A 21,817-nucleotide genomic window follows, 5' to 3' on the forward strand; every position below is an offset into this window, starting at 1 on the left:
TCCACCTTTGCGGTACGGGTTTGAGCCTGCCTGCTTACTAACATTTTTTTAATTTTTTTCACACACCAACAAGCACCCGGGCAATGCCGGGCACAGCCGCTAGTCCACAATAAAACATAAATAATGAAAAGTTAAAATGTTGGTTTAAAAATTTCTGGATTTTTTTTTTCTGAATAAGATCAGATAATAAATTTAATCAAAATAAAAAAATTCTAGAAAAAAAAAAAATTTTATTACAAATTTTTGAAAAATAATATTTTCAATTATTAACATGAAAAAAAAAAATGTAATTTTTAGCTTATTTGGTTTTTAACATTCCAATTCTGAACCAATATTATACAATGATACAGTGTAAACAATTTATGGAACAAAAGTTGCTTTTTTTTTTAACTTTAACTTCAAGTGAGGATTCATACTTTTCTCAACATTGCATGAGTGTCAGAAATGCAATGTTGATCTGACTGCATTTCAATTTGGATTGGCGATCCCATAGTCTATGTCTTTATCCATTAACACACTTGCATTTGCTATCTGCATTGATGTCACACTTTTGGATTAAAGTATTGATTTAAAACAACACCAGACAAAGTCAGAAAAAAATATTTTAAAATGCAATAAAAATGGAAAAATCTTGATTCTAAATTCCGCCAAACATTTCGAAAATATGATCCGCATTTGCACACAACTGGATTTTGTTTTATATCGACGATTTCAAAACGTTGAATTTTTTTAACGACATTCGCACGGATCCCAATTCTCTTTCAACTGCATCCAGTTTCTTCTCAAGATCTTCCTACAAAAATGAAATAAAAGAAAATAGCATTTTAGCAAAGAAAAAAAAATAATTACAAAATGTAAATAATTTGTAGCATTAAAAAACATTTTCATCTTATATGATATTCTCACAACGTTTCGCCTGATGTAATCTCCGACCATCTTCAAGTGCATTTCGTCACATTCAAGAGTTTTTATATTGAACTCTCGAATCTGTATAGAATTTTTAACAGAATTCTTTATTTAATCCATGGAGTAGTCTGCAAAAGGTTGGTGGTTTTATATTGGTCAAAACATTGTATACAGAAGTATGTCGGCAAGTTGAAATGCAAAATGTTCATTTCAACTTGCCAGCATATTTCTGTTACTTTTACGCATGCGCAAATTGATTCATAGCTTGAAGTGGTTTAATTTTAAATCTATCTTATCTATCTGTCAGGTTAGCTCAAACGGTAAGGAACGCGTCTAGGGTGCTAAATGTTTTGGTTTCAATTCTAGCTGATGGCACCTAAGTCATTTTTTTTTTTAAGTTTTGAAATCACTACAATATATTAGGTACAATATAATATTCAATAGAGAACTGACTCTGTAATAATAAATAATATATAATAAATATAATAAATACGAAATCTCCATGAATTAAAATAAGCGTATTTTATGATTGGGCAAGGTCGTCAGCAACATATAATGTCTTCAGTAATTCATGTTTTACAGTTTTAATTAATTTTTTTAAAGAATTGTTTAATTGCAAACAATTTTATTCAATTAATATTCAATTGTTTAATGATACAGTAATTTGATTAAGTTCAACAAAATCCAATTTAAAGGTAAAAAAAAATAAAAAGGATCATACGCAAACACTGTTTGAAAAAAAAAAAGAAAAAGGATCATACGCAAACACTGTTTGAAAAAAAAAAAAAAAACATTATCTTGCACCAGGTTTATTCTATTGTTAAAAAAAAAATAGACATGAAACAATTTATGGGATTTAAATTTCAACATTCCATAAGACATCGTCCTATGATTTTTTTTTTTTTTTTTTTTTTTTACAAAGGCATCACCACATTATCAAGGCCCAGAGGCCACTCAAGGATAAGGGTTAAAGAGTGTACAGTAGAAGTTGGTCAATATAGTAATCATTAGTAATGAAAATTTGGTAAATTTAATAACTTATATGGAACGGCTCATCAAGAACTTATTTACCTTAGACTTGAACACAACCATATTGTAGTCAGCCGGAAAGCAGGAAAACGGAAGACAATTCCACAGGCGTGCAGTTCTAAGAAAGAAGCTTTGTTCATGGAATCTATGTTTAGGTTTAGGCACAGATAAAGAGTGGGGGAAATTATTGATAGTGTTTACAGCTAGACGAGTGTTTCTTGTGAAAGTTTGGCGAGGGGGGACCATAGATTGAAGCTCAGTTGAACACTTTCCATGAAAATAACGATACATCAGAGACAAACTCGCAACATCTCTTCTGTGAGATAAAGGTTGTAAGGAGGAGAAAAGGACATCTCCTACGAGGCTACGAAGTCTATTTTGAACTCTATCAAGGCAGGACAAGTCCTTTCTAGCAGCTCCTGCCCAGATGTGGCAACAGTATTCCATCCTTGGACGTACCTGGCTCTTATATAGATAGAGAATAGCATCAGCAGTGAGATATCTACTGGATCGATAGAAAGATCCCACCATTTTTCCAGCGGCCTTGGCAACAGATTTGATATACGTGTTCCATTTAAGATCAGGAGTAATGGTCAAGCCCAGAAGCTTGTCAAAACTTGAGGCCTCCTGAAGACGAGAGCCATTCATTTCAATTGATGACAAATGTGGATTAAAATGTTGATGATGTAAAGAGAGAAGCTTGGTTTTAGATGCATTAAAAGTAACCAGCCACTCCTTTCCCCATTGTACTACATGCTCAAGATCAGAGGAGAGAGAATTGGAGAGTACTTGCTCGTTTACTGTCTTAGATGTGGTACCATAAATGGTAGTGTCGTCAGCATAAATGTCTACAAATGATGTAAGGATATGATTTGGAAGATCATTATGATTTAAAAAATATTTATTGTTAGGTGGTGACATACTGAATGTAAGCAATGGGCAGTTGCAATCTGGAGGTATATGCCATACTGAACTAATATGTAAAAGGCGTGTTTGAATCAATTCCTACTTTATTTATGTCATTATATTCTTTTTTTTCGACTGAACGAATTAGTTCAACCAAGTCATAAAGGGTTAAATGAATGAAACAAATTTTTTCAAAAGTAAAAAGATTTCCATACACACCAATTAGATACTGAACTAATACGTACAAAGCGTGTTTGAATAAATTCCTACTTTATTTATGTCATTATATTCTTTTACTAGCATGGGTGCCCGGCGTTGCCCGGGTGCTTGGAGGTGTGTGTTGAGCAAAAAAAAAAAAAAGTGGTAGTAGGAAGGCAGACTCAAACCTGTACCATGAAGGAGGAAAAGAACGGGAAAAAAACGTGACGTCTTTGTTGTTATTACCACCGCCAAACCGGAAGTGACGTAGGTTTAAATTAAGGCTAGACAATCGAAAAGAGGGGATGACTTTCGAAAATATCGTCGAAAAAGTGACCCCTCTCTGTAGAAAAGTGCCCAGTTGAGGATGAAGAAATTAATGTTTTTAGCCAATTTTTTTATATTTGTTGTCTGAAGGGTCGAACTTCAAAACAATACTGATCTTGTGAAAATCCGTCGCCTCTGTCAAAAGTTTTAGGCAGACATGCAAACATACATACATTTATATATTGGTAGCTCAAATTTTCGACCCAAACCGATTAAAAGGCTTGCCCTATCTCTGAATATCCTTTATGTAAAATTTCAAATGTTTAGACCAGAAATTGTCTGAGTAATTTGGTAGAGACCGCAGAGGTCAAATTTTTTTTTTCTTTGACCCCTATTATGACCCCTTAACATTTATTGTTTTGGGCTCAAATCAAGTTAGATCCATGTTCAAGGAACCTATATCTAAAATTTCAATAGTTTATACCCAAAATTGGCGGAGGAGTTTGGTAGAGTTCTCAAAGGTCAACTCATTGAAAGGGAGGTAAATAGTGTGCAACTATTGCCAATTTTTTTTTAATAAATTGTGTGTTAACAATCATAAATATGAGCTACTTATTTTAATAAATTGTGTGTTAACAATCATAAATATGAGCTACTTACTTTAATAAATTGTGTGTTAACAATCATAAATATGAGCTACTTACTTTAATAAATTGTGTGTTAACAATCATAAATATGAGCTACTTACTTTAATTAATTGTGTGTTAACAATCATAAATATGAGCTACTTACTTTAATAAATTGTGTGTTAACAATCATAAATATGAGCTACTTACTTTAATAAATTGTGTGTTAACAATCATAAATATGAGCTACTTATTTTAATAAATTGTGTGTTAACAATCATAAATATGAGCTACTTATTTTAATAAATTGTGTGTTAACAATCATAAATATGAGCTACTTATTTTAATAAATTGTGTGTTAACAATCATAAATATGAGCTACTTACTTTAATAAATTGTGTGTTAACAATCATAAATATGAGCTACTTACTTTAATAAATTGTGTGTTAACAATCATAAATATGAGTTAGTTATTTTAATAAATTGTGTGTTAACAATCATAAATATGAGCTACTTACTTTAATAAATTGTGTGTTAACAATCATAAATATGAGCTACTTACTTTAATAAATTGTGTGTTAACAATCATAAATATGAGCTACTTACTTTAATAAATTGTGTGTTAACAATCATAAATATGAGCTACTTACTTTAATAAATTGTGTGTTAACAATCATAAATATGAGCTACTTACTTTAATAAATTGTGTGTTAACAATCATAAATATGAGCTACTTATTTTAATAAATTGTGTGTTAACAATCATAAATATGAGCTACTTACTTTAATAAATTGTGTGTTAACAATCATAAATATGAGTTAGTTATTTTAATAAATTGTGTGTTAACAATCATAAATATGAGCTACTTACTTTAATAAATTGTGTGTTAACAATCATAAATATGAGCTACTTACTTTAATAAATTGTGTGTTAACAATCATAAATATGAGCTACTTACTTTAATAAATTGTGTGTTAACAATCATAAATATGAGCTACTTACTTTAATAAATTGTGTGTTAACAATCATAAATATGAGCTACTTACTTTAATAAATTGTGTGTTAACAATCATAAATATGAGTTAGTTATTTTAATAAATTGTGTGTTAACAATCATAAATATGAGTTAGTTATTTTAATAAATTGTGTGTTAACAATCATAAATATGAGTTAGTTATTTCAATAAATTGTGTGTTAACAATCATAAATATGAGTTAGTTATTTTAATAAATTGTGTGTTAACAATCATAAATATGAGTTAGTTATTTTAATAAATTGTGTGTTAACAATCATAAATATGAGTTAGTTATTTTAATAAATTGTGTGTTAACAATCATAAATATGAGTTAGTTATTTTAATAAATTGTGTGTTAACAATCATAAATATGAGCTACTTACTTTAATAAATTGTGTGTTAACAATCATAAATATGAGCTACTTACTTTAATAAATTGTGTGTTAACAATCATAAATATGAGCTACTTACTTTAATAAATTGTGTGTTAACAATCATAAATATGAGCTACTTACTTTAATAAATTGTGTGTTAACAATCATAAATATGAGCTACTTATTTTAATAAATTGTGTGTTAACAATCATAAATACGAGCTACTTACTTTAATAAATTGTGTGTAAACAATCATAAATATGAGCTACTTATTTTAATAAATTGTGTGTTAACAATCATAAATATGAGCTACTTATTTTAATAAATTGTGTGTTAACAATCATAACTACGAGCTACTTATTTTAATAAATTGTGTGTTAACAATCATAAATATGAGCTACTTATTTTAATAAATTGTGTGTTAACAATCATAAATATGAGCTACTTACTTTAATAAATTGTGTGTTAACAATCATAAATATGAGCTACTTACTTTAATAAATTGTGTGTTAACAATCATAAATACGAGCTACTTATTTTAATAAATTGTGTGTTAACAATCATAAATATGAGCTACTTACTTTAATAAATTGTGTGTTAACAATCATAAATATGAGCTACTTATTTTAATAAATTGTGTGTTAACAATCATAAATATGAGCTACTTATTTTAATAAATTGTGTGTTAACAATCATAAATACGAGCTACTTATTTTAATAAATTGTGTGTTAACAATCATAAATATGAGCTACTTATTTTAATAAATTGTGTGTTAACAATCATAAATATGAGCTACTTACTTTAATAAATTGTGTGTTAACAATCATAAATATGAGCTACTTACTTTAATAAATTGTGTGTTAACAATCATAAATACGAGCTACTTATTTTAATAAATTGTGTGTTAACAATCATAAATATGAGCTACTTATTTTAATAAATTGTGTGTTAACAATCATAAATATGAGCTACTTATTTTAATAAATTGTGTGTTAACAATCATAAATACGAGCTACTTATTTTAATAAATTGTGTGTTAACAATCATAAATATGAGCTACTTATTTTAATAAATTGTGTGTTAACAATCATAAATATGAGCTACTTACTTTAATAAATTGTGTGTTAACAATCATAAATATGAGCTACTTACTTTAATAAATTGTGTGTTAACAATCATAAATATGAGTTAGTTATTTTAATAAATTGTGTGTTAACAATCATAAATATGAGCTACTTACTTTAATAAATTGTGTGTTAACAATCATAAATATGAGCTACTTACTTTAATAAATTGTGTGTTACCAATCATAAATATGAGCTACTTACTTTAATAAATTGTGTGTTAACAATCATAAATATGAGTTAGTTATTTTAATAAATTGTGTGTTAACAATCATAAATATGAGCTACTTACTTTAATAAATTGTGTGTTAACAATCATAAATATGAGCTACTTACTTTAATTAATTGTGTGTTAACAATCATAAATATGAGCTACTTATTTTAATAAATTGTGTGTTAACAATCATAAATATGAGTTAGTTATTTTAATAAATTGTGTGTTAACAATCATAAATATGAGCTACTTACTTTAATAAATTGTGTGTTAACAATCATAAATATGAGCTACTTATTTTAATAAATTGTGTGTTAACAATCATAAATACGAGCTACTTACTTTAATAAATTGTGTGTTAACAATCATAAATATGAGCTACTTATTTTAATAAATTGTGTGTTAACAATCATAAATATGAGCTACTTACTTTAATAAATTGTGTGTTAACAATCATAAATATGAGCTACTTACTTTAATAAATTGTGTGTTAACAATCATAAATATGAGTTAGTTATTTTAATAAATTGTGTGTTAACAATCATAAATATGAGCTACTTACTTTAATAAATTGTCTGTTAACAATCATAAATATGAGCTACTTATTTTAATAAATTGTGTGTTAACAATCATAAATATGAGCTACTTACTTTAATAAATTGTGTGTTAACAATCATAAATATGAGCTACTTACTTTAATAAATTGTGTGTTAACAATCATAAATATGAGCTACTTATTTTAATAAATTGTGTGTTAACAATCATAAATATGAGCTACTTATTTTAATAAATTGTGTGTTAACAATCATAAATACGAGCTACTTATTTTAATAAATTGTGTGTTAACAATCATAAATATGAGCTACTTATTTTAATAAATTGTGTGTTAACAATCATAAATATGAGCTACTTACTTTAATAAATTGTGTGTTAACAATCATAAATATGAGCTACTTACTTTAATAAATTGTGTGTTAACAATCATAAATATGAGCTACTTACTTTAATAAATTGTGTGTTAACAATCATAAATATGAGCTACTTACTTTAATAAATTGTGTGTTAACAATCATAAATATGAGTTAGTTATTTTAATAAATTGTGTGTTAACAATCATAAATATGAGCTACTTACTTTAATAAATTGTGTGTTAACAATCATAAATATGAGCTACTTACTTTAATAAATTGTGTGTTAACAATCATAAATATGAGCTACTTACTTTAATAAATTGTGTGTTAACAATCATAAATATGAGCTACTTACTTTAATAAATTGTGTGTTAACAATCATAAATATGAGCTACTTACTTTAATAAATTGTGTGTTAACAATCATAAATATGAGCTACTTATTTTAATAAATTGTGTGTTAACAATCATAAATACGAGCTACTTACTTTAATAAATTGTGTGTTAACAATCATAAATATGAGTTAGTTATTTTAATAAATTGTGTGTTAACAATCATAAATATGAGCTACTTACTTTAATAAATTGTGTGTTAACAATCATAAATATGAGCTACTTACTTTAATAAATTGTGTGTTAACAATCATAAATATGAGCTACTTATTTTAATAAATTGTGTGTTAACAATCATAAATACGAGCTACTTACTTTAATAAATTGTGTGTTAACAATCATAAATATGAGCTACTTACTTTAATAAATTGTGTGTTAACAATCATAAATATGAGCTACTTACTTTAATAAATTGTGTGTTAACAATCATAAATATGAGTTAGTTATTTTAATAAATTGTGTGTTAACAATCATAAATATGAGTTAGTTATTTTAATAAATTGTGTGTTAACAATCATAAATATGAGCTACTTACTTTAATAAATTGTGTGTTAACAATCATAAATATGAGCTACTTACTTTAATAAATTGTGTGTTAACAATCATAAATATGAGCTACTTACTTTAATAAATTGTGTGTTAACAATCATAAATATGAGCTACTTACTTTAATAAATTGTGTGTTAACAATCATAAATATGAGCTACTTACTTTAATAAATTGTGTGTTAACAATCATAAATATGAGCTACTTATTTTAATAAATTGTGTGTTAACAATCATAAATACGAGCTACTTACTTTAATAAATTGTGTGTTAACAATCATAAATATGAGTTAGTTATTTTAATAAATTGTGTGTTAACAATCATAAATATGAGCTACTTACTTTAATAAATTGTGTGTTAACAATCATAAATATGAGCTACTTACTTTAATAAATTGTGTGTTAACAATCATAAATATGAGCTACTTATTTTAATAAATTGTGTGTTAACAATCATAAATATGAGCTACTTACTTTAATAAATTGTGTGTTAACAATCATAAATATGAGCTACTTACTTTAATAAATTGTGTGTTAACAATCATAAATATGAGTTAGTTATTTTAATAAATTGTGTGTTAACAATCATAAATATGAGCTACTTACTTTAATAAATTGTGTGTTAACAATCATAAATATGAGCTACTTATTTTAATAAATTGTGTGTTAACAATCATAAATATGAGCTACTTATTTTAATAAATTGTGTGTTAACAATCATAAATATGAGCTACTTATTTTAATAAATTGTGTGTTAACAATCATAAATATGAGCTACTTATTTTAATAAATTGTGTGTTAACAATCATAAATATGAGCTACTTACTTTAATAAATTGTGTGTTAACAATCATAAATATGAGCTACTTACTTTAATAAATTGTGTGTTAACAATCATAAATATGAGTTAGTTATTTTAATAAATTGTGTGTTAACAATCATAAATATGAGCTACTTACTTTAATAAATTGTGTGTTAACAATCATAAATATGAGCTACTTACTTTAATAAATTGTGTGTTAACAATCATAAATATGAGCTACTTACTTTAATAAATTGTGTGTTAACAATCATAAATATGAGTTAGTTATTTTAATAAATTGTGTGTTAACAATCATAAATATGAGCTACTTACTTTAATAAATTGTGTGTTAACAATCATAAATATGAGCTACTTACTTTAATAAATTGTGTGTTAACAATCATAAATATGAGCTACTTATTTTAATAAATTGTGTGTTAACAATCATAAATATGAGCTACTTACTTTAATAAATTGTGTGTTAACAATCATAAATATGAGCTACTTACTTTAATAAATTGTGTGTTAACAATCATAAATATGAGTTAGTTATTTTAATAAATTGTGTGTTAACAATCATAAATATGAGCTACTTACTTTAATAAATTGTGTGTTAACAATCATAAATATGAGCTACTTATTTTAATAAATTGTGTGTTAACAATCATAAATATGAGCTACTTACTTTAATAAATTGTGTGTTAACAATCATAAATATGAGCTACTTACTTTTATAAATTGTGTGTTAACAATCATAAATATGAGTTAGTTATTTTAATAAATTGTGTGTTAACAATCATAAATATGAGCTACTTACTTTAATAAATTGTGTGTTAACAATCATAAATATGAGCTACTTACTTTAATAAATTGTGTGTTAACAATCATAAATATGAGCTACTTACTTTAATAAATTGTGTGTTAACAATCATAAATATGAGTTAGTTATTTAAATAAATTGTGTGTTAACAATCATAAATATGAGCTACTTACTTTAATAAATTGTGTGTTAACAATCATAAATATGAGCTACTTACTTTAATTAATTGTGTGTTAACAATCATAAATATGAGCTACTTACTTTAATAAATTGTGTGTTAACAATCATAAATATGAGCTACTTACTTTAATTAATTGTGTGTTTACAATCATAAATATGAGCTACTTACTTTAATAAATTGTGTGTTAACAATCATAAATATGAGCTACTTATTTTAATAAATTGTGTGTTAACAATCATAAATATGAGCTACTTACTTTAATAAATTGTGTGTTAACAATCATAAATATGAGCTACTTACTTTAATAAATTGTGTGTTAACAATCATAAATATGAGCTACTTACTTTAATAAATTGTGTGTTAACAATCATAAATATGAGCTACTTACTTTAATAAATTGTGTGTTAACAATCATAAATATGAGCTACTTACTTTAATAAATTGTGTGTTAACAATCATAAATATGAGCTACTTACTTTAATTAATTGTGTGTTAACAATCATAAATATGAGCTACTTACTTTAATAAATTGTGTTAACAATCATAAATATGAGCTACTTACTTTAATAAATTGTGTGTTAACAATCATAAATATGAGCTACTTACTTTAATAAATTGTGTGTTAACAATCATAAATATGAGCTACTTACTTTAATAAATTGTGTGTTAACAATCATAAATATGAGCTACTTACTTTAATAAATTGTGTGTTAACAATCATAAATATGAGCTACTTACTTTAATAAATTGTGTGTTAACAATCATAAATATGAGCTACTTACTTTAATAAATTGTGTGTTAACAATCATAAATATGAGCTACTTACTTTAATAAATTGTTTGTTAACAATCATAAATATGAGCTACTTACTTTAATAAATTGTGTGTTAACAATCATAAATATGAGTTAGTTATTTTAATAAATTGTGTGTTAACAATCATAAATATGAGTTAGTTATTTTAATAAATTGTGTGTTAACAATCATAAATATGAGTTAGTTATTTCAATAAATTGTGTGTTAACAATCATAAATATGAGTTAGTTATTTTAATAAATTGTGTGTTAACAATCATAAATATGAGTTAGTTATTTTAATAAATTGTGTGTTAACAATCATAAATATGAGTTAGTTATTTTAATAAATTGTGTGTTAACAATCATAAATATGAGTTAGTTATTTTAATAAATTGTGTGTTAACAATCATAAATATGAGCTACTTACTTTAATAAATTGTGTGTTAACAATCATAAATATGAGCTACTTACTTTAATAAATTGTGTGTTAACAATCATAAATATGAGCTACTTACTTTAATAAATTGTGTGTTAACAATCATAAATATGAGCTACTTACTTTAATAAATTGTGTGTTAACAATCATAAATATGAGCTACTTACTTTAATAAATTGTGTGTTAACAATCATAAATATGAGCTACTTATTTTAATAAATTGTGTGTTAACAATCATAAATATGAGCTACTTACTTTAATAAATTGTGTGTTAACAATCATAAATATGAGTTAGTTATTTTAATAAATTGTGTGTTAACAATCATAAATATGAGCTACTTACTTTAATAAATTGTGTGTTAACAATCATAAATATGAGCTACTTACTTTAATAAATTGTGTGTTAACAATCATAAATATGAGCTACTTACTTTAATAAATTGTGTGTTAACAATCATAAATATGAGCTACTTACTTTAATACATTGTGTGTTAACAATCATAAATATGAGCTACTTACTTTAATAAATTGTGTGTAAACAATCATAAATATGAGCTACTTATTTTAATAAATTGTGTGTTAACAATCATAAATACGAGCTACTTACTTTAATAAATTGTGTGTTAACAATCATAAATATGAGCTACTTACTTTAATAAATTGTGTGTTAACAATCATAAATATGAGCTACTTACTTTAATAAATTGTGTGTTAACAATCATAAATATGAGTTAGTTATTTTAATAAATTGTGTGTTAACAATCATAAATATGAGTTAGTTATTTTAATAAATTGTGTGTTAACAATCATAAATATGAGCTACTTACTTTAATAAATTGTGTGTTAACAATCATAAATATGAGCTACTTACTTTAATAAATTGTGTGTTAACAATCATAAATATGAGCTACTTATTTTAATAAATTGTGTGTTAACAATCATAAATATGAGCTACTTACTTTAATAAATTGTGTTAACAATCATAAATATGAGCTACTTACTTTAATAAATTGTGTGTTAACAATCATAAATATGAGCTACTTATTTTAAAAAATTGTGTGTTAACAATCATAAATACGAGCTACTTACTTTAATAAATTGTGTGTAAACAATCATAAATATGAGCTACTTATTTTAATAAATTGTGTGTTAACAATCATAAATATGAGCTACTTATTTTAATAAATTGTGTGTTAACAATCATAACTACGAGCTACTTATTTTAATAAATTGTGTGTTAACAATCATAAATATGAGCTACTTATTTTAATAAATTGTGTGTTAACAATCATAAATATGAGCTACTTACTTTAATAAATTGTGTGTTAACAATCATAAATATGAGCTACTTACTTTAATAAATTGTGTTAACAATCATAAATATGAGCTACTTACTTTAATAAATTGTGTGTTAACAATCATAAATATGAGCTACTTACTTTAATAAATTGTGTGTTAACAATCATAAATATGAGCTACTTACTTTAATAAATTGTGTGTTAACAATCATAAATATGAGCTACTTACTTTAATAAATTGTGTGTTAACAATCATAAATATGAGCTACTTACTTTAATAAATTGTGTGTTAACAATCATAAATATGAGCTACTTACTTTAATAAATTGTGTGTTAACAATCATAAATATGAGCTACTTACTTTAATAAATTGTTTGTTAACAATCATAAATATGAGCTACTTACTTTAATAAATTGTGTGTTAACAATCATAAATATGAGTTAGTTATTTTAATAAATTGTGTGTTAACAATCATAAATATGAGTTAGTTATTTTAATAAATTGTGTGTTAACAATCATAAATATGAGTTAGTTATTTCAATAAATTGTGTGTTAACAATCATAAATATGAGTTAGTTATTTTAATAAATTGTGTGTTAACAATCATAAATATGAGTTAGTTATTTTAATAAATTGTGTGTTAACAATCATAAATATGAGTTAGTTATTTTAATAAATTGTGTGTTAACAATCATAAATATGAGTTAGTTATTTTAATAAATTGTGTGTTAACAATCATAAATATGAGCTACTTACTTTAATAAATTGTGTGTTAACAATCATAAATATGAGCTACTTACTTTAATAAATTGTGTGTTAACAATCATAAATATGAGCTACTTACTTTAATAAATTGTGTGTTAACAATCATAAATATGAGCTACTTACTTTAATAAATTGTGTGTTAACAATCATAAATATGAGCTACTTACTTTAATAAATTGTGTGTTAACAATCATAAATATGAGCTACTTATTTTAATAAATTGTGTGTTAACAATCATAAATATGAGCTACTTACTTTAATAAATTGTGTGTTAACAATCATAAATATGAGTTAGTTATTTTAATAAATTGTGTGTTAACAATCATAAATATGAGCTACTTACTTTAATAAATTGTGTGTTAACAATCATAAATATGAGCTACTTACTTTAATAAATTGTGTGTTAACAATCATAAATATGAGCTACTTACTTTAATAAATTGTGTGTTAACAATCATAAATATGAGCTACTTACTTTAATACATTGTGTGTTAACAATCATAAATATGAGCTACTTACTTTAATAAATTGTGTGTAAACAATCATAAATATGAGCTACTTATTTTAATAAATTGTGTGTTAACAATCATAAATACGAGCTACTTACTTTAATAAATTGTGTGTTAACAATCATAAATATGAGCTACTTACTTTAATAAATTGTGTGTTAACAATCATAAATATGAGCTACTTACTTTAATAAATTGTGTGTTAACAATCATAAATATGAGTTAGTTATTTTAATAAATTGTGTGTTAACAATCATAAATATGAGTTAGTTATTTTAATAAATTGTGTGTTAACAATCATAAATATGAGCTACTTACTTTAATAAATTGTGTGTTAACAATCATAAATATGAGCTACTTATTTTAATAAATTGTGTGTTAACAATCATAAATATGAGCTACTTACTTTAATAAATTGTGTGTTAACAATCATAAATATGAGCTACTTACTTTAATAAATTGTGTGTTAACAATCATAAATATGAGCTACTTATTTTAAAAAATTGTGTGTTAACAATCATAAATACGAGCTACTTACTTTAATAAATTGTGTGTAAACAATCATAAATATGAGCTACTTATTTTAATAAATTGTGTGTTAACAATCATAAATATGAGCTACTTATTTTAATAAATTGTGTGTTAACAATCATAACTACGAGCTACTTATTTTAATAAATTGTGTGTTAACAATCATAAATATGAGCTACTTATTTTAATAAATTGTGTGTTAACAATCATAAATATGAGCTACTTACTTTAATAAATTGTGTGTTAACAATCATAAATATGAGCTACTTACTTTAATAAATTGTGTGTTAACAATCATAAATATGAGCTACTTATTTTAATAAATTGTGTGTTAACAATCATAAATATGAGCTACTTACTTTAATAAATTGTGTGTTAACAATCATAAATATGAGCTACTTATTTTAATAAATTGTGTGTTAACAATCATAAATATGAGCTACTTATTTTAATAAATTGTGTGTTAACAATCATAAATACGAGCTACTTATTTTAATAAATTGTGTGTTAACAATCATAAATATGAGCTACTTATTTTAATAAATTGTGTGTTAACAATCATAAATATGAGCTACTTACTTTAATAAATTGTGTGTTAACAATCATAAATATGAGCTACTTACTTTAATAAATTGTGTGTTAACAATCATAAATACGAGCTACTTATTTTAATAAATTGTGTGTTAACAATCATAAATATGAGCTACTTACTTTAATAAATTGTGTGTTAACAATCATAAATATGAGCTACTTATTTTAATAAATTGTGTGTTAACAATCATAAATACGAGCTACTTATTTTAATAAATTGTGTGTTAACAATCATAAATATGAGCTACTTATTTTAATAAATTGTGTGTTAACAATCATAAATATGAGCTACTTACTTTAATAAATTGTGTGTTAACAATCATAAATATGAGCTACTTACTTTAATAAATTGTGTGTTAACAATCATAAATATGAGCTACTTACTTTAATAAATTGTGTGTTAACAATCATAAATATGAGTTAGTTATTTTAATAAATTGTGTGTTAACAATCATAAATATGAGCTACTTACTTTAATAAATTGTGTGTTAACAATCATAAATATGAGCTACTTACTTTAATAAATTGTGTGTTAACAATCATAAATATGAGCTACTTATTTTAATAAATTGTGTGTTAACAATCATAAATATGAGCTACTTACTTTAATAAATTGTGTGTTAACAATCATAAATATGAGCTACTTACTTTAATAAATTGTGTGTTAACAATCATAAATATGAGTTAGTTATTTTAATAAATTGTGTGTTAACAATCATAAATATGAGCTACTTACTTTAATAAATTGTGTGTTAACAATCATAAATATGAGCTACTTATTTTAATAAATTGTGTGTTAACAATCATAAATATGAGCTACTTACTTTAATAAATTGTGTGTTAACAATCATAAATATGAGCTACTTACTTTTATAAATTGTGTGTTAACAATCATAAATATGAGTTAGTTATTTTAATAAATTGTGTGTTAACAATCATAAATATGAGCTACTTACTTTAATAAATTGTGTGTTAACAATCATAAATATGAGCTACTTACTTTAATAAATTGTGTGTTAACAATCATAAATATGAGCTACTTACTTTAATAAATTGTGTGTTAACAATCATAAATATGAGTTAGTTATTTAAATAAATTGTGTGTTAACAATCATAAATATGAGCTACTTACTTTAATAAATTGTGTGTTAACAATCATAAATATGAGCTACTTACTTTAATTAATTGTGTGTTAACAATCATAAATATGAGCTACTTACTTTAATAAATTGTGTGTTAACAATCATAAATATGAGCTACTTACTTTAATTAATTGTGTGTTTACAGTCATAAATATGAGCTACTTACTTTAATAAATTGTGTGTTAACAATCATAAATATGAGCTACTTATTTTAATAAATTGTGTGTTAACAATCATAAATATGAGCTACTTACTTTAATAAATTGTGTGTTAACAATCATAAATATGAGCTACTTACTTTAATAAATTGTGTGTTAACAATCATAAATATGAGCTACTTACTTTAATAAATTGTGTGTTAACAATCATAAATATGAGCTACTTACTTTAATAAATTGTGTGTTAACAATCATAAATATGAGCTACTTACTTTAATAAATTGTGTGTTAACAATCATAAATATGAGCTACTTACTTTAATTAATTGTGTGTTAACAATCATAAATATGAGCTACTTACTTTAATAAATTGTGTTAACAATCATAAATATGAGCTACTTACTTTAATAAATTGTGTGTTAACAATCATAAATATGAGCTACTTACTTTAATAAATTGTGTGTTAACAATCATAAATATGAGCTACTTACTTTAATAAATTGTGTGTTAACAATCATAAATATGAGCTACTTACTTTAATAAATTGTGTGTTAACAATCATAAATATGAGCTACTTACTTTAATAAATTGTGTGTTAACAATCATAAATATGAGCTACTTACTTTAATAAATTGTGTGTTAACAATCATAAATATGAGCTACTTACTTTAATAAATTGTTTGTTAACAATCATAAATATGAGCTACTTACTTTAATAAATTGTGTGTTAACAATCATAAATATGAGTTAGTTATTTTAATAAATTGTGTGTTAACAATCATAAATATGAGTTAGTTATTTTAATAAATTGTGTGTTAACAATCATAAATATGAGTTAGTTATTTCAATAAATTGTGTGTTAACAATCATAAATATGAGTTAGTTATTTTAATAAATTGTGTGTTAACAATCATAAATATGAGTTAGTTATTTTAATAAATTGTGTGTTAACAATCATAAATATGAGTTAGTTATTTTAATAAATTGTGTGTTAACAATCATAAATATGAGTTAGTTATTTTAATAAATTGTGTGTTAACAATCATAAATATGAGCTACTTACTTTAATAAATTGTGTGTTAACAATCATAAATATGAGTTAGTTATTTTAATACATTGTGTGTTAACAATCATAAATATGAGCTACTTACTTTAATAAATTGTGTGTAAACAATCATAAATATGAGCTACTTATTTTAATAAATTGTGTGTTAACAATCATAAATACGAGCTACTTACTTTAATAAATTGTGTGTTAACAATCATAAATATGAGCTACTTACTTTAATAAATTGTGTGTTAACAATCATAAATATGAGCTACTTACTTTAATAAATTGTGTGTTAACAATCATAAATATGAGTTAGTTATTTTAATAAATTGTGTGTTAACAATCATAAATATGAGTTAGTTATTTTAATAAATTGTGTGTTAACAATCATAAATATGAGCTACTTACTTTAATAAATTGTGTGTTAACAATCATAAATATGAGCTACTTACTTTAATAAATTGTGTGTTAACAATCATAAATATGAGCTACTTATTTTAATAAATTGTGTGTTAACAATCATAAATATGAGCTACTTACTTTAATAAATTGTGTGTTAACAATCATAAATATGAGCTACTTACTTTAATAAATTGTGTGTTAACAATCATAAATATGAGCTACTTATTTTAAAAAATTGTGTGTTAACAATCATAAATACGAGCTACTTACTTTAATAAATTGTGTGTAAACAATCATAAATATGAGCTACTTATTTTAATAAATTGTGTGTTAACAATCATAAATATGAGCTACTTATTTTAATAAATTGTGTGTTAACAATCATAACTACGAGCTACTTATTTTAATAAATTGTGTGTTAACAATCATAAATATGAGCTACTTATTTTAATAAATTGTGTGTTAACAATCATAAATATGAGCTACTTACTTTAATAAATTGTGTGTTAACAATCATAAATATGAGCTACTTACTTTAATAAATTGTGTGTTAACAATCATAAATATGAGCTACTTATTTTAATAAATTGTGTGTTAACAATCATAAATATGAGCTACTTACTTTAATAAATTGTGTGTTAACAATCATAAATATGAGCTACTTATTTTAATAAATTGTGTGTTAACAATCATAAATATGAGCTACTTATTTTAATAAATTGTGTGTTAACAATCATAAATACGAGCTACTTATTTTAATAAATTGTGTGTTAACAATCATAAATATGAGCTACTTATTTTAATAAATTGTGTGTTAACAATCATAAATATGAGCTACTTACTTTAATAAATTGTGTGTTAACAATCATAAATATGAGCTACTTACTTTAATAAATTGTGTGTTAACAATCATAAATACGAGCTACTTATTTTAATAAATTGTGTGTTAACAATCATAAATATGAGCTACTTATTTTAATAAATTGTGTGTTAACAATCATAAATATGAGCTACTTATTTTAATAAATTGTGTGTTAACAATCATAAATACGAGCTACTTATTTTAATAAATTGTGTGTTAACAATCATAAATATGAGCTACTTATTTTAATAAATTGTGTGTTAACAATCATAAATATGAGCTACTTACTTTAATAAATTGTGTGTTAACAATCATAAATATGAGCTACTTACTTTAATAAATTGTGTGTTAACAATCATAAATATGAGTTAGTTATTTTAATAAATTGTGTGTTAACAATCATAAATATGAGCTACTTACTTTAATAAATTGTGTGTTAACAATCATAAATATGAGCTACTTACTTTAATAAATTGTGTGTTACCAATCATAAATATGAGCTACTTACTTTAATAAATTGTGTGTTAACAATCATAAATATGAGTTAGTTATTTTAATAAATTGTGTGTTAACAATCATAAATATGAGCTACTTACTTTAATTGTGTGTTAACAATCATAAATATGAGCTACTTATTTTAATAAATTGTGTGTTAACAATCATAAATATGAGTTAGTTATTTTAATAAATTGTGTGTTAACAATCATAAATATGAGCTACTTACTTTAATAAATTGTGTGTTAACAATCATAAATATGAGCTACGTATTTTAATAAATTGTGTGTTAACAATCATAAATACGAGCTACTTACTTTAATAAATTGTGTGTTAACAATCATAAATATGAGCTACTTATTTTAATAAATTGTGTGTTAACAATCATAAATATGAGCTACTTACTTTAATAAATTGTGTGTTAACAATCATAAATATGAGCTACTTACTTTAATAAATTGTGTGTTAACAATCATAAATATGAGTTAGTTATTTTAATAAATTGTGTGTTAACAATCATAAATATGAGCTACTTACTTTAATAAATTGTGTGTTAACAATCATAAATATGAGCTACTTATTTTAATAAATTGTGTGTTAACAATCATAAATATGAGCTACTTACTTTAATAAATTGTGTGTTAACAATCATAAATATGAGCTACTTACTTTAATAAATTGTGTGTTAACAATCATAAATATGAGTTAGTTATTTTAATAAATTGTGTGTTAACAATCATAAATATGAGCTACTTACTTTAATAAATTGTGTGTTAACAATCATAAATATGAGCTACTTACTTTAATAAATTGTGTGTTAACAATCATAAATATGAGCTACTTACTTTAATAAATTGTGTGTTAACAATCATAAATATGAGTTAGTTATTTTAATAAATTGTGTGTTAACAATCATAAATATGAGCTACTTACTTTAATAAATTGTGTGTTAACAATCATAAATATGAGCTACTTACTTTAATTAATTGTGTGTTAACAATCATAAATATGAGCTACTTACTTTAATAAATTGTGTGTTAACAATCATAAATATGAGCTACTTACTTTAATTTATTGTGTGTTAACAATCATAAATATGAGCTACTTACTTTAATAAATTGTGTGTTAACAATCATAAATATGAGCTACTTATTTTAATAAATTGTGTGTTAACAATCATAAATATGAGCTACTTACTTTAATAAATTGTGTGTTAACAATCATAAATATGAGCTACTTTAATAAATTGTGTGTTAACAATCATAAATATGAGCTACTTACTTTAATAAATTGTGTGTTAACAATCATAAATATGAGCTACTTACTTTAATAAATTGTGTGTTAACAATCATAAATATGAGCTACTTACTTTAATAAATTGTGTGTTAACAATCATAAATATGAGTTAGTTATTTTAATAAATTGTGTGTTAACAATCATAAATATGAGCTACTTACTTTAATAAATTGTGTGTTAACAATCATAAATATGAGCTACTTACTTTAATAAATTGTGTGTTAACAATCATAAATATGAGCTACTTACTTTAATAAATTGTGTGTTAACAATCATAAATATGAGCTACTTACTTTAATAAATTGTGTGTTAACAATCATAAATATGAGCTACTTACTTTAATAAATTGTGTGTTAACAATCATAAATATGAGCTACTTACTTTAATAAATTGTGTGTTAACAATCATAAATATGAGCTACTTATTTTAATAAATTGTGTGTTAACAATCATAAATATGAGCTACTTATTTTAATAAATTGTGTGTTAACAATCATAAATATGAGCTACTTACTTTAATAAATTGTGTGTTAACAATCATAAATATGAGCTACTTATTTTAATAAATTGTGTGTTAACAATCATAAATATGAGCTACTTATTTTAATAAATTGTGTGTTAACAATCATAAATATGAGCTACTTACTTTAATAAATTGTGTGTTAACAATCATAAATATGAGTTAGTTATTTTAATAAATTGTGTGTTAACAATCATAAATATGAGTTAGTTATTTTAATAAATTGTGTGTTAACAATCATAAATATGAGTTAGTTATTTTAATAAATTGTGTGTTAACAATCATAAATATGAGCTACTTACTTTAATAAATTGTGTGTTAACAATCATAAATATGAGCTACTTATTTTAATAAATTGTGTGTTAACAATCATAAATACGAGCTACTTACTTTAATAAATTGTGTGTTAACAATCATAAATATGAGCTACTTACTTTAATAAATTGTGTGTTAACAATCATAAATATGAGCTACTTACTTTAATAAATTGTGTGTTAACAATCATAAATATGAGTTAGTTATTTTAATAAATTGTGTGTTAACAATCATAAATATGAGTTAGTTATTTTAATAAATTGTGTGTTAACAATCATAAATATGAGCTACTTACTTTAATAAATTGTGTGTTAACAATCATAAATATGAGCTACTTACTTT

General features: G+C 23.7%; 1 protein-coding gene across 1 annotated transcript in view; it reads right to left on the minus strand.

Annotated features, from left to right (window-relative positions):
- Positions 1 to 210: 210 nt before the first annotated feature.
- The window catches only part of LOC145259741 (uncharacterized), a 119,355-nt gene continuing 97,748 nt past the window's right edge, over positions 211 to 21,817 (minus strand). Inside the window, exon 18 of the mRNA XM_080117441.1 lies at positions 211 to 793. Within this exon, the coding sequence (XP_079973567.1) occupies positions 698 to 793 (96 nt within the window). The 3' untranslated portion in view covers positions 211 to 697. The remainder of the gene's footprint in view (positions 794 to 21,817) is intronic.

Source organism: Euprymna scolopes, chromosome 35, assembly GCF_053919585.1.
Source record: "Euprymna scolopes isolate OS-2025 chromosome 35, ASM5391958v1, whole genome shotgun sequence".
NCBI classification, from domain to species: domain Eukaryota; kingdom Metazoa; phylum Mollusca; class Cephalopoda; order Sepiida; family Sepiolidae; genus Euprymna; species Euprymna scolopes.